This window comes from Scyliorhinus torazame, chromosome 6, assembly GCF_047496885.1.
Source record: "Scyliorhinus torazame isolate Kashiwa2021f chromosome 6, sScyTor2.1, whole genome shotgun sequence".
Taxonomy (NCBI): domain Eukaryota; kingdom Metazoa; phylum Chordata; class Chondrichthyes; order Carcharhiniformes; family Scyliorhinidae; genus Scyliorhinus; species Scyliorhinus torazame.
In genome coordinates this window covers 147,405,545-147,420,848 of record NC_092712.1, presented here as the reverse complement: position 1 = coordinate 147,420,848, position 15,304 = coordinate 147,405,545, and the positions used below count along the sequence as shown (strand labels likewise).

Below are 15,304 nucleotides of genomic sequence, written 5' to 3'. Positions count from 1 at the left end.
CTACCATACTGCCCTTGGGGAGACGAAGCCCCGTCTTCACATTGAGGATACCCTCCATTGTGTTGCATGGCACCACCAACACGTTAAATAGGATAGATTCCAAGCAGATCTAGCAACTCAAAACTAGGCAACCATGAGGCACAATGGACTTACCTAAAAATGACGTGTCAACCTACTGAAACTAAAACACAGGACTATTTTGTGTGTCAAACAGTGAAGCAACCATTAGACAGAGCTAAGCAATCCCACAGCCGAAGGATCAGATCCAAGTTCTGCAGTGCTGCCAGATTCAGCCATGAATGTTGGTGTAAAATTAAACAACTCACTGGAGGAGGAGGTACCTCAAATATCTTCATTCTCAGCGATGGGGGAGTCCAGCATATCAGTGAAAAGACATAGCTGAAGCATTTACAACAATCTTCAGCCAGAATTGCCGAGTGGATAATCCATCTCAGCCTCCTCTGGAGGTCCCCAGAACCACAGATGCCAATCTTCAGATACCATGCCCCGTGATATTTAGAACTGGCTAGACACTTGTTACTGCAAAGGCTATGGGGTCTGACAATATTCCAGAAATAGTACTGAAGACTTGTGTTCGAGAATTAGCTGCACCCTTAGCCATGCTATTTCAGTACAGCCACGACAGAAAACTGCCCTGGTGTGCCATGCCAATGAAACGCAGGCCAAATCTAACCCAGCCAATTAACATCCCATCAGGCTACTCTCAATCATCAGTAAAGTGATGGAACAGGTTGTTGACAGTGCTTTCAAGTGGCACTCACTCTGCAATAATCTGCTCACTGGTGTTTGGGTTCCACCAGGGTCACTGAACATCTGGCCTCATGACAGCTTTAGTAGAAACAGGGACAGAAGAGCTGAATTCAAGAGGTGAGTTGAAAGTGACTGCCTTGGTAGCAAGGCAGCATTTGGCCAAGTGTGACATCAAAGAGCCCTAGTCAAAAGGGAATCGGGGGAAACACTACATTGGTTGGAGTCATACTGAGCATGAAGGAAGATGATTATGGTTGTTGCAGGTCAATTATCTCAGAACCACTATATCACTTCAGGAGTTCCTCTAATCCCAACCATCTTCAGCTGCTTCATCAATGACTTTCCCCCCATGATCAGGTCAGAAGTGGGGATTGTTCAGTACCATTAGCGACTCGTCAGATATTGAAGCAGTCTGTGTCCATATGTTGAAAGACCTGGACAACATTCAGACTTGGGCTGATAAATGGCGAGTAACATTTTACAAGTGTCGGATAATGACCATCTCCAACAAGAGAGGATCTTATGAATTTAGCGGTTCAAGAAGGAAGCTCACCACCACATCTTGAGGCCACAGGGCATGGGCAATAAATGCTGGCCGAGCCAATAATGCCCACATCCTGTGAATTTTTATTTAAAAATGAGTTATGTGGGGCCAAGGCCCTATTGGGAGAGAGGCTACATGGATGAGGGCATGGGTTGACATGGAGGGTTTGAGGAGCCATGGGGTGGGTGGAGGGGCATGGGCTAGCATGGATTGTAAGGGGTAGTGAAAGTGGTTAAAGTGGCATAGGTTGGCGTAGAAGGGGCCATGTTGGCCTGGATGGAGTGTGGGGTGTGTTTGTGAGGTGAGGGGTTGTGAGGGGTGAGGATTGAAGAGCTTGTTTTTAGTTTTATTGTTTTTTTAACAGCTGGGGTAAAGTGCTGAATCACTGAGGCAGGAATTCCCACAGCCCACCTCTGCACCTGGCAGCCCCTGTTAAAAACTGTTTCTGGGACTGGCATGCCCAACTCCAGTTAACAGCCCAACCCCACATCAGGATGAAAATCTGACAATACGGGGTACTTTCTCCTGAGTCGGATCCGTTGGGGAATTTTTGCTACATTGCGTTCCAGACCCGGGAGTGAAAAATCAGGCCAGAAAGGAAGCTAAAGAGTGAGAAAGAAGATTAAGAATGAAAACTTAAAAATGTATCTTCTAAAAATCTCAAAGAGAATATCATTAGATGCACTAATGAGACTCAACAGAGTAAATTATTCCATTCTGAGCTGGAGAGGTTGATTGAAATTATATTGCATTAGGACTGCATTAATAATTATCCTATTGATAAAAGGTACCTACACTGTTACTTCGGAGACTGAACTAGCCGGTGGGTCAGATTATTGCTAACAGCGCAGGGTATGGTCCCTGCTCCTGATGCAGCAGACTGACCTGCCACTGCACCGTACCCATCGTAAAAAATATTGACACTTCGTCTTGGTTTGGTTAATAATCCCAAGAACCTACCTTCAGGGAGAAAGAGGAAGAAGATTTTATGACGACTAGGATTTATTCTTTGCAATCGCTACCTACTTTGAGGAGCATTTGATTGGTTTTACACTTTTCTTTTCAATCGTAGTTCAAGCATTTAAAGCAGTGTCTTTTCTCTTCCCAACCCAATATACCCTTTGGTTCTGAAACTTTAGAGCTGTGAGGTACATGAAAAGTTATGGCTGTTTTAGGCCAAAAATCAAAGGGTTAGTTTTTACATGGGAGTGAATTGGACATGAGAGTATATGTGAGATAGCAGAAATCGGAAATCTGAATGTCAGAAAATACATAGGCAATATTTTAATACATTTTTGAAATCTTTTTACTGGCATTTCTCATATTTATAAACAATTGTATATATACATCACATTTTTCTTACATGCTTTAATTTACTTTATTGTACAGAGAGGTTTATTTTGTCTTTCATTTAATTGACCTTATATACATTTTGCCATCCTCATGATCGGTCTATACTCCTTCCCGCTTTCCCCCCCCCCTTCCTCCTGCTGCCCTAGCAAAGGCACGTTAGCACAGTGGTTAGCACTATTGCTTCACAGCGCCAGAGACCTGGGTCACTGTCTGTGTGCAGTCTGCACATTCTCCCCGTGTCTGCGTGGGTTTCCTCTGGGTGCTGGTTTCCTCCCACAAGTTTTGAAAGACATGCTTGTTAGGTGAATTGGACATACTGAATTCTCCCTCTGTGTACCCGAACAGGTGCCGGAGTGGGGTGACTCGGGAATTTTCACAGTAACTTCATTGCAGTGTTAATGTAAGCCAACGTGTGACACTAATAAAGATTATTATTATTAGCAAAAAGTACAATTCATTACTCTGCTGAAATTGAAACGTTTTTGTATTAGACAATTCCTCTTATTCAACAAGTTAATAACCTTACCTTTACAGATAGTTTTTCAGGATCCAATTGTACCACGGGGAAGATCAACTGGAGAAATTTGTTCAATGAGACTCTAATATTCAAGCAGAACCATGCCGGTAATTCAGATACCTTTTGGAAGCGGTAAGTTATTCTGCCAGGGGCGATACTACATATAACATCTGTATAGTTGCCATCTAATCTGTTTTAGTAAACATGTATTTTTACACTTTCATCATCAAAGGGATATGGGAACAGGATTAGGTCATTTAGCACCTCAAGACTATTCTGTCAGTCAGATAAATCATGATCGATTTGTTTCTTAACTTCCACTTACCTGCCCTACTTCAGTATTTCTGAATAAACTTAACAACAAAAATCTAACAATCTTAGCCTCAACAATATTTTTAAGTGACAGGTTTCCAGATTTCCACAATCCATTGTGTGGATAATTGTTTTATGACACTACCCCCCTCCCCCCCAACACACACAGATCAACCATGATGATCTTACTGAATGGCAAAGCAGGATATAGGGTACAAATGGCCTACTTCTGTTCCTACTTTATATGTTCTTAAGCAACGCTTGAGGAACATCTCCAGCAATCAGGAGGAGATGGGGTTTGGAAGATTGGTGACGGCACTGTGGTAGATCAGGTCATCAGGGTTTGGGAGGGGGAAGTTGACTATTATGGTGGGGGCAAGGTTAGCTGGTAGGCATGGGGAAAGGGATCAGAGCTGAAGCAGGGGCAGAGTGTGTCTGTGATTGGCAGGGAACAGGAGGAAAGACGGAATTCAAACAAAAAATCTCTAGCTGTCATTTTGGGCGAATTTGGAAGCATGCTTCCTGCCAGCTTTTTGGGTGAGATCCACATCAGTATTCGGCCACACTTAGTCATTGGGCGTGATTTACCAGCTGCATCATGCCAGAATCAGAGTGGGATGCGGCCGGTAGATCATGGAGAGGCCTCCCCAGGATTCCTGATGGCCGTTACGTCTCGTGAGACCTAACAAGATCATTGCAATCTGGAGCCCGCCACAATGGTCTTGCATGGTTAAGCGAGTTTAAGAAGTCACTTAACTGTGCTGAAATTGGATCAAACGGCTACCCGGCATCTCTTGGCCTTGCTAAGGAGACCCCAGCCAAGTGCCAATTAGTACTGGTCACCACAAACAAGGACCAAGAGAAAACAGCACTTGGGGGGTAGTGTCAACCAGGCAATTGGAGGCTCCTGGGTAGTTGATCTATGGCCAGGCTGGTACCCTGGCACTGCTGGGGCCACCCAGACATCTTGGCCCCACCAGCCTAGACCCCTGGCAGTGCCACCTGGGAACCTGGGCATTGTCACCCCTGTGGCATCCTGGCATTGCCACCTGGGCACCCTTACAATGCTAGGGTGGCACTGCCAAGGTGCAGGATGGAAGTTGCAAGGTGCCCTGGTGGCTAGGGGAGTGCTAGGATGCCACTCTGCCCTGTCCATGTTCACACAGGGGACTCCAATGGCCCTGGAAGTCCCCAGATGCTGCTGCACATGGACCAGTACTAGACAATGCCCTGGCAAGGTCTATCAGGTATGGCTGTTGAGTCTTGGGTGCTGGGAGAATCTGGCAAGTGCATATTTAACTCTGCCTAATGGCTGATTTAGATATGCTGATCTGGATCTCGCCCAGCGAAGGCGGATCAGGATCACACATTTTGAGTGTCATGAATCTCGTAAGAGTCTTCTCATGAGATTCAACGGCCATGTCCCGACACCAAGGCGTACGCAGCGGGACAGCTAAATGGCACCCAAAATTTTCTTTGTACGGCTGGGTATGCATTTCTACACCTGACCACGAGGCCGGAACTCGCACTCCTTTTTTACTGTTGGATTACCTGACCCACTGCACCATAGCAGTGAATTTTAAATTTAGCTTCCATGCGCATTGAGAGCTCCATTTAAATGTGCTTATTAAATATCTCACCATCCCACAGCAGAACATTAACCTGCACCAAAAGAGCAGCAGACATATGTGCAGCCTGCTGGGAATATTTAAGTTTTTAACACTAATGCACCCCCCCCCACCGCCACACACCCCGGCATTTCCTGCCTGCTGTTGGTATGGGTAATATGGGTAGTGTGGGTAAGGCTACTATCAACACCATTGTGTCCAGGCAAATGTGTCGAAGCTCATTTAAATTATACTAGAGAAGAGAAATTTAAGGGGAGATTCAATAATGATGTTCAAAATCAACTAGTAAATTCCACAAGAAAGTTGCTAAGGATATTTGTAGGAATGTGTGGAAAGAACAGGGGACTGGGCTATTTAGACAGTCTTTTCAGCTTTGATGTACAGGCACGAGGGGCTACTTGGCATTATTCCGAGGTGTGTGATTTTATCATTCTATAATGAAAAATAGCAGCTTGAGTAGGATATCGTCGGCTGCTCTATTCATTGGATTGTATCCCAGCAATTAGTTCTGGGCGGTGGAAGGGAAGGATCTTCAACTGCGGACATCTTCCATATGAATGCTGGAAATCCGATCCAACACAATGTACTGGAGAATTAATGTTCCTCTCTTTTGTTATTGGTGAGAGGGCAGCCCAGTAGCCCATAGAGAAACTGATTACCCTTTTCAGATGTTGGAGATAAATTTAATTATCATTACTGATTAAGTTGGCCATTTGAATTTGACGCCTACAGTATGAACTCATTGGCTTCTTGATCATTTCAAACAAAGATGTTCAGTTAACTTTAAGCGATTATCCTTTCAGGTAACATTTACATAAAAATCTAACTGATCGGGGATCTTAATTGTTGCATTTTGCTTTTTTAGGTTCCTGAGTGCAATGCTGGAGCTTTTGAATCGCAATCACATAGTAAAACTGAGTGAAGATGATGTACAAATCATCAGCCAGAGTTTTGGAAATTTTAGTGAGGCAAACTTCTTTGAGACTGTCCAAGGAATACAGGTCATTTCAAAAGTTATTCTGGAGAATATACCTCTGTGGATGAACAAGTACAGCAGTGCAACAAATGAAATATCTTCGATAATTCATGCATTACTTGAACTTACTCAAACAGGTAGCATCAGTTCATTTATTTACAAACTAAAGGTTTTCATGAATCAGTGGTCAAACTCACCACAATTTAAGGAAATAATGAACGTTTTACTCAGTGTGTTACAAAAGGAATTACCAAAGCTCATAATCACCAACCCGTTCCAAAGTACAATTGACAGATTTAATGGCATGTGGTCCAGTTTGCAGCAGCTTCTCAATCACAATTCTGCAGAAACTCAAAGAAAAAGTCTACATTTCTTCTGGAATTTCATGTCTGCAATATGGATAGGATCAACCAACGGCAATGTAGATTATTTTGACGTTTCTAAAATGTTTCTGCATTATTTGAATAATATTGGCCTCCTGTCTGAAGAACAACTTTCATCAGTAGTGAATGCCACCAATGGCTTAAGAAATGCTTCAAAATTTGATCATTCTCGGCTGCAAGCTATGGAACTGCAGTTGTTCAAGCTTTTGGAATCAATTGCCAAAGAAAATAATACAGAACATCTGAAGGCATCTTATCGTATAATTCATGCAGTCTCACAATTATCAAATATGACTGAGCTCTCATCATTGGTAGCTGTTGTCAATAATATTTCTGAAGCCATTTCCACTTATTTTCAACGGTTTAGCTCTGAAGACATCGGCAAGGCCCTTGAATCAATTTCGGACATCGTTGTTGTTTTTCACAATATGACAAAGGGAGACTTTGCAGAAAATCTATTGGATCTTTTTCTGTATGTACAGTCAAAATTTAAACCATACACCGAAATTGCAGGATCAGAACTACAACAGTTAAATGAGACAATTGCAATACTCACAGACGCTTTCCTCAATAATAAAAACAATATTAGTTGTTTGATGTTACAAGCATTGCAGTCTTCATCTGTCCCTATTTCTGATACTTGGTTGAGAAAATATTGTTCCTTGCACAATACTGGAAGAAAAATCCGTTCAGTAGAGGATGCTTCTAATTCACAATCAAGCCAGAATCTATACAGATCCTTGGTAGAACAAATGATCAATAGCTTAATGGATACAGATCACAAAATTACATTATCCTCTTTGTCATGCACAGCAGATTTGTTTCTGTCATGGACTCAAATTATAAAAGAGGTAGCAGTACAGTTAAACTTGGATGTTCAAGTAGTTAACTTCCTTCAGATTAGTTTGAAAGAGTTGTCACAAGAACTGAATAGAACATCAGTATGTACTAAACAATTGATGATGAATAATAGCACAGCAGCATTGAAAATCTTCCTGCAGAACATTACTTCAACAAATGGCTTTAACCTTCAGAGTTTGTACCAATTACGCATTGACCACTTCATCAACTTTTATCACGCAGTGGGTACATTTAATATTCCAGTGGATAACAAAACGCTTCAACGACTTGTCGTGGTTGTGGAGAATGTCCTTGGTTTATTGCAGGATGTCAACTTTGATCATATGAACATTTCCAAATTCATAGATGCCCTTCGACCTATGTGGTCATTGCATGATCCTCAGCAGGAAAAACTCTATTCAATCCTCCATACCGTTGCAAACTCAAACTCCATTAATCTGGAAAGTATCAAAGTGGTCTTCAGAGAAATTCTTTTATTCTACAATAACAGCTTTAACATTTATAATCTTGATCACTCCATCCAATCTTTGAAAGAGGTCTTGAATTTGATTATAGCAAATGAGAATAGTGGAGACCAGTTCCCATACAAAACTTTGGTTGTGTTAATTAAACAACTAATCCATTCTGAAAATCCAAATACAGGAGAAAAAGATTGGGGAAATCTGCTGCAGTGGCTATATATACTGACACATACAGATCTATCTGACACATCACTCTCATCTCTGTCAGACATAAGTACCATTCCGATCTTTGGAATGAACATATCTGAAATGGACAAAGTTATTCGGAAAACTGAAGAAGCAATTTTAAAAGTGCAAAACCTGACAGAAGAGTTCCATGGTCTAAATGCATCTGATACTTTTTACTATAAAGTGATTTCAGCGTTGGAAATGATTTTTCCTGATTCTTGTTCTTACAAAATTAAAAGCATTCAAATTCTGAGAATGTCCATTAAATTAGCTTACAATATCTACAATGATGAAAACATGTCAAATGACTTAATAGAACAGTTAATGAAACAAGTGCGAAGCATGGCCAATGGCAGTGCAACAGCAGAAGAGCTCTTTGGTCATCTTAACAAACTGATCAGTGGAAACCTGAACTTAAGCCAGTGGTATTCTATAGATTCTGTCAAACTTCTAACTGAACAGATTCAAACACTAACAGATATTTTGACTTCAGACCAGAACATTCAGCAATTCTCATTGCTTCTTCACCAATTAATTCTTCAGATGAATCAAAGTGCGTTCATAAATTTGAGGCCAGAGAAAATTTCTAATATGTTATTTGGCACTTTGGATATCATTCTCCATTTCAATAAAGGAACTGTATACAATCTGTCTATGACTGAAACCATCAGCATGTTATTCTCTAAAGCTGTCATTGTTGGTTCAGAACAAGACATGAACACACAGAATATTAAGTTGAAGCAATTGTTTCAGGAAACAGTGCAGTTCACAGAGAGATTAGATGAAATGCGTAAAACAAAATGTGAGCCGAATCTAATAATGATACAAGCAAGTGAATCATTTTATCTGCTAATTGAGTATATAAACAACATAACCCTCAACAATATCTCCATTGTAGAGAAACAATTGAATACATTTACAAATGGTTTGGAGAGATTTCCACTGTCAGACATTGAGTGTGCTGTAGATGCTGTGCACTTTACTCGTGCTTTCCTGATGACAATGCAGCAGATTGGAGGCAATGCCAGAACCAGTGATACTGAACAATTTTTACAGTTTGTACCATCAGCCTCTCGTGTTCTTCACAGTGTTTCAGAAATAATGAAAGTTCGCAATGATACAACAGTGGCTATAGATGTTTTCATTTTATTGAGGAATGAAAGTTCATATTTAGCAGGAATCCTGAACAGTTATAATTACCTTGTTGTCCAGGAGGTCCTCAGAATGACTGACAATCTAACTGGATGTTTCATATTGGAGACAAATCCTACGTCAAGAGGCTACTTCCAGCAGTTGCTGTTCTGCTTGGATTCATTTTCTAAAATTCTTGAGCTGATTGAGGTACCTCAGGAAATTACAGAGGAACTTAAAGGTTTTGGTAAAATAATACAATTCTTTTCTCCTTTTGTAAACAAAAGCCATACTCAAGACTTGGAAATTTACTCTGTACTCAACATTACACGCTTCACTTTACAACATTTAAACTCAATAAATGCAATTCACAGTCAACTACGACTGTTGAAAATGGATCTTCAAAACATGCTTAATACCACGGTCCACAGTGGTTCAAGTAACGGACAAGCTGTGTCCAGCCTAAATGAACTGATAGCCTTTGTGGGAAATGTCACATTAACATATATCTCAAGACATGATAATGGCACCTTGAACAATCCACTTCGACTTGATGTGATAATTCAAACTGTACAAGTAGTCAGAGAATATGTGGCATTCATGAGTAAGGTATCATTACCATCTGTGTCTGTCATTGATGGTGCTGAAATGTTCATTCAATCACTTGTTTACAGCCTAACAAGGATCAATTATACTGGACCCAATGTGCTTTCTGTTCCCTGGACTTCCCTTTTCAATGATAAACTTGTACACAGGATGCTTTCTCTTTTACTTGGTAACTTTGCTCAGCAAATCTCAAATAATCAAGTCCCGATCAACTTGACAGAAAATATCATCTATACAATGTACAAACTCACAACCACCTTGATGGCAACCGGAGAAATGCACACCATAATTAGCTACTTGGAGCAATTGAACAGTGATCTTACAAGATTCTTTAAAAAAGTGGTCGCCACTGGAAAATCAGATGCCATCTTGAATTTTTTAACAAAAGCGACAAAAATGTTGAAACTTTTACCAGACCTTCAAAACAAGACTGAGATTCTGAATGCTATCAAGACAACTTTATTAGAAATTGGAAATGAACATTTTCCACAAGCTCTTGTTGTCATTCCTGATGGTGTTGCCCTAATACAGGATCTTACCACCATGAATGTGAGTGAAGCATTGTATGCAGTTTACATGTTTGGATTGGCCCATTCAGAAAAGGGATTAGAGTTCAGTCAAGGAAACCAGACTGAACTTAATGAGAAGATTATTCGATTAATGCAGGTAGTTTCTAATATGACTGATTCCTCACAGATATCACAATGCTTGCCTGTGGCTATTTGTAAGCTGCTGTCAGAAGAAACAGCTGATGATGAAGGTCTCTTTTTAAAAGCCTGTAACTTCAAGCTGAACCAAAGCCTCAGTACAGCTTTTGCATTGGCAGTTGATATCAAACATCTTCTTGACGGTGTTCTCCAAGGGACTGCAAAAGTAGAATGCTCAGGAAGCACTGTTTTCAGAACGATAATTCAAGAAACCGGTTGCGTTTTTCGACAGTATGAAGTATGGAATGCGTTTTTGCTCAGGATATCCCAGATATATGGTTTGAAGTGCCCAGTTCTAATAAATATGCAAGAAATTTGGAATAAATTCTCATACGTCATAGTTTCCACCAGTGAAGACAGCTTAAATTGTCCCATTGCCCAATTAAGACAAGGATCTGATATACTGTTAGACTTGATTGGTAATATGACTTTAGCAAACGCATCTACTGAGCCAATCATTAAGTTCCTCTCTGATGTAAGTGACATGTACATAATGATGAGTGGGAACAATGCGGAAACTATACATAGCACTCTTAAAGTTTTAACTAGTTATTTAAAGAATGCAACTAAAAATGTACTGACGTCCTCAGATTCTAAAACACACATCTCAACATTGGTTTCTGCTGTCCAGTCATTACTTTCAATCTCAAATGACAAAAATGAACCCCTGTATTCAGTACTAAATGATTTACTGGATGTACTTAATGGTAATGCAATTGACGTTTTGGAGACACTGTCAACAGATATGGACAAGATATTCAATGGCACTGTAAGGAATCTTGATATGAAAGATCTACTACCGGCTGTAAAACAAGTGATCAGTTTCTTAAGAAATATAACAGCAGGTGGTTCAATTGAACTTAATGTGTGGCAACTTAACAAAACATTGAATGACGTGGAGAAAGTTCTGGACCTAATGCAGCTAATATCCAAATTTACAGACAAAAGCTATGATAAAATACTGAACATCATCAGCTATTTGTTAAAAGATCTAAATTTCCCAGAAGTAACTACCCCAATACTTGAAAGCATGATAACGTATGCCCCTCTGATGAGCAATATTTCACAGTTACTAATGAAGCAAATGAACTCTGCTGCATCTGTCCTTGAGGTCTATCAAAAATTGTTCCCCTACATCACGGCTACAATTTCCAAAGGATACTCCAACCAAAGTTCTTCTGCATTGCAACTTCTAAGTGATTTAGTTTTGGAAGTTTACTCACATCAGAATATGTCATCTGAAATTCAGCGAGCACTGATGAACAGGATCGTTCATGTTCTAAATAAAATGCTGCCAGAAAACAGTCAGACAGCTATAAATACCATGCATGTATTCAGCAATGCTTTCTTGGAGTTCCTAGAGATTGATGTTAATGGAAGAGTTGACGCCACTAAAATCATAAATGCGGCAGTGAACTTGATGAAAGTGTTTGAAGAGTTTCTTGGTGAAGTTCAAGTATCCAGTCCTATTCAGGAGGCTACAGCTGATGTTTCCAAAGTTGTCGAACTGCTTTCAAAAATGGTTGAGGAGTCAAACAGAACAGTCAACTACACAAGGTAAATGGAGTTAGATTTGTTTAATTCACTTCTTCAGTATTGTATAATTAAAGTTGTGTATGATTTTCAGTGGTAAATTCAGTGTGAATAGGGGATAGAAAGAATTACAGTTAGAAGTGCTATTTTCTGACAACTGATATAGCACATTTGGGAGTTGAAAATATTAGAGCATTTGTTTAAATTTTTGATATTGTGAGGAGCAATGTATAACTTAAGTTAAATTTCTATTTATATTTGTGTGTTAAGAAAGGTGGAGGATTCTGTTTCATTGAGATTCTTTTGTTGGCTTGGTGCCAGTAGATCTGTAGGGCCTCTTAATAAAAAGTTCAGGCTTTCTGGATTTGTTTATATGTATGCATTTTTAATGCTTTTTTTTTTACAACCATTGAAGTGAAGAGATGGGTTACAAAGGGGTTAGTAGTTTAGTGATTTGGGGAAAAAAAACCAATATAGAAAAAACTGCTGTTGCATAGTGACAGGGGTCCAGTGAGAGAGAGAGAGACACGCACACACATGGAAAGACAGACGAGAATTCAGAATGCGTCTATCAGAGTGGGAAGAGGAGAGTTCCAAGTTCTCTGGTAAGATATACTGCAAGGCGGCAAGGAGACTGAGTTTGGGGAACTCGTGTCTGCTCTGCTCTGTGCGTTTAAGAGTGCAGTTTTGGGTATCTCAAGGAGAGATACGAGCTGAAAAAAAACTATCTAGTGAATGCAGAGAAATCCACTGGAAGAAAACCATTTGCAACTTGGCCAGCCCAAGCAGGGAAACTTGGTATTAAGATCATGGTAGATGTTCATTGGGATTTATGTCTGCAAGGATATAGATGGAATAAAAAATAGTGTGAATTTGAATCTTTTTATCAAAAAAAAACATTCATGACATGTGGGCATCACTGGCTAGGCCAACATTTATTGCCCATCCTAATTTCTGTTAAGAAGGTAATGGTGAGCTGCCTTTTTGAACTGCTGCAGTCCATGTGGTATATCCAAAATGCTATTAGGAAGGGAATTCCAGGATTTTGACCCTGTGACAGGGAAGGAACGGCAATATATTTCCAAGTCAGGGTGGTGAGTGGTTTGGTGGGAACTTCCAAGTGGTGCTCCCATGTGTCTGCTGCTCTTGTCCTTGTACATGGTAGTGGTTGTTGGTTTCGAAGGTGCGACCTAAGGAGCTTGGTGAGTTCCTGTATTGCATCTTATAGATGTTATACACACTACCACTGTTCATTGCTTGTGGAAGGGATGCCTATCAAGTGGGCGGCTTTATCCTAGATGATATCAAGCTTCTTGAGTGTTGTTGGAGCTGCAATCATCCAGGCATGTGGAGAAAATTCCATCACAATCCTGATTTGTGCCTTGCAGATGGTGCACAGGCTTTGGGAAATCAGGAGGTTAGTTACTCACCATAGAATTCCTAACTTCTGACCTGCTCTTGTCGCCACAATATTTATATGGCTAGTCCAGTTCAGTTTTTGGTCAATGGTAAGCCCCCCCAGAATGTTGATAGTGGGGGATTTAGCGATTGTAATGCAACTGAATGTCAAGTACGAAGGTTACATTCTCTATTGTTTGAGATGGTCATTGCCTGGCACATTTGTGGCACAAATGTTAGTTGCAACTTGTTCGCCCAAGACTGGATATTATCCAGGTCTTGATGCAGTTGGACATGAACTGCTTCAGTGTCTGAGGAGTTGCGAATTGTGCTGATCATTGTGCAGTCGTCAATTATTGACTGAGAAATACAGTCCAACGTGTTAGCTGTCAATTGTCTAATTATAATAGACACATCTTATCTTAATGTTATTCGCCACTAAGCCTGCAATGCTTTGTTCTATTCACTGACCAATAAAAAAAATCCTCCTGTCATTTCTGCATAGCTGTAATGTTAGCTGCCTGAGCCATTTCTCAATGTGACAAAATCCATCTGCCGAGCTGCAAGTTGCATCTGCGCCGAGGGGAAAATATAGCCCCTTAATTGTGAAAGCAAGCCCATAACATTTGGTTGCAAAGCCTTAGAACATTCCAGATGGCCATTTTAGATTCAAAATGGCATTCGCAATGTTCGCTCACACTATTGATGTGGGTGCGCAGGACATCATTCTGGGTAGGAGGTTAGTGTAGGTGCTGGAAGTGTGTTCTGGAATCATGCAGAGTAGGCAGATCGCACCAACAATTAGCGTGTAACACTGCTTCATCTCTAACACTAGCGTTGTCTACCTGAATTTCCCTTAACCCTGTACATCTAAATATACACACAGCGACAGGAAGGACAACCTGCTACTCAGTGCATCATGCAGGTCAATGTCCAGTTTCCTGGAAGCAGTTATGATGCCTTTATTCTGTACCAATCCACTGTACCATCACTATTTGACCCTCTAGAAGAAACAAGAGGATGGTTACACATTTGATTGTTAGAAATTATTTTGAAAACATCAGTGAAAGTTCTCCATCACACCTACTTTCCTTGGTGCTTCATCTCCCAGAGGTAAAGAGCAGTAGCAGTTAATTAGCTGCTTTCTTCATTTTTGTTCATGATATTTAAATATATAAATGCAAACATCAATTAATAATAACCTGTATAATAATCTGGAATAAAAAATCAATGTCAATAGGGTAGCTTTTCTTAAATGAGTGAGATTTTTACTAAGTATTCAAGCTAAACCACTTTGTGTATAATGTGGTAGGATAAAAATCATTGCTGACTCCTTTCTGTTATTCTCTTTTCTTTAAGAATGGCGGAGATGTGTCAATTTCATTGGCTCAATGAGACAGTCGGACATGGATATAGCATAGTTCTGTATGAGTTAAAGATGCTGAATCACTTTTCAGGTAAAATATTTTTGTAATATTCAGCATTTTTATTAAATCAACATATCAATAAATGTGAATCATATTTCCTTTTGCTTATGTAATATGCATTTATGTACACTCTAATTTTAATACTGCTCTTTCTGGTTTGTGTTTGTAATGTTGAAGTGCTTATATGAGCTGTTTCTTATTGTTTATCAAGTTGTGTGGTAGGTTTAATCAACTAGATGTTATCTTCCTGTCTATCGTTTCCATATGTTTATATATTCATAAGCAATGCTGTTGTTGAGGTGCACAGCCACATGACAGTGCAGCAAGACAGCAACCCAAAAGGCCCCACATAGGTTGCGCACAAGTCAACACCTTTAAATTATCCTGTAGGTACAGCCACAAAAAAAAATAAAGGGTTTTACACTTAAATAAATTGCCCGCACATTTGATTGAAGTGAAAAAGGTCAA

The 15,304-nt window shown here is 40.1% G+C and overlaps 1 protein-coding gene across 1 annotated transcript in view; it reads left to right on the top strand.

Moving 5' to 3' along the window:
• The window catches only part of LOC140425056 (ATP-binding cassette sub-family A member 13-like), a 505,398-nt gene that overhangs the window by 218,896 nt on the left and 271,198 nt on the right, over positions 1-15,304 (top strand). The window contains exons 16-18 of the mRNA XM_072508872.1: positions 3,203-3,317; positions 5,991-12,035; positions 14,769-14,866. Coding sequence (XP_072364973.1) covers positions 3,203-3,317; positions 5,991-12,035; positions 14,769-14,866 — 6,258 coding nt within the window. The remainder of the gene's footprint in view (positions 1-3,202; positions 3,318-5,990; positions 12,036-14,768; positions 14,867-15,304) is intronic.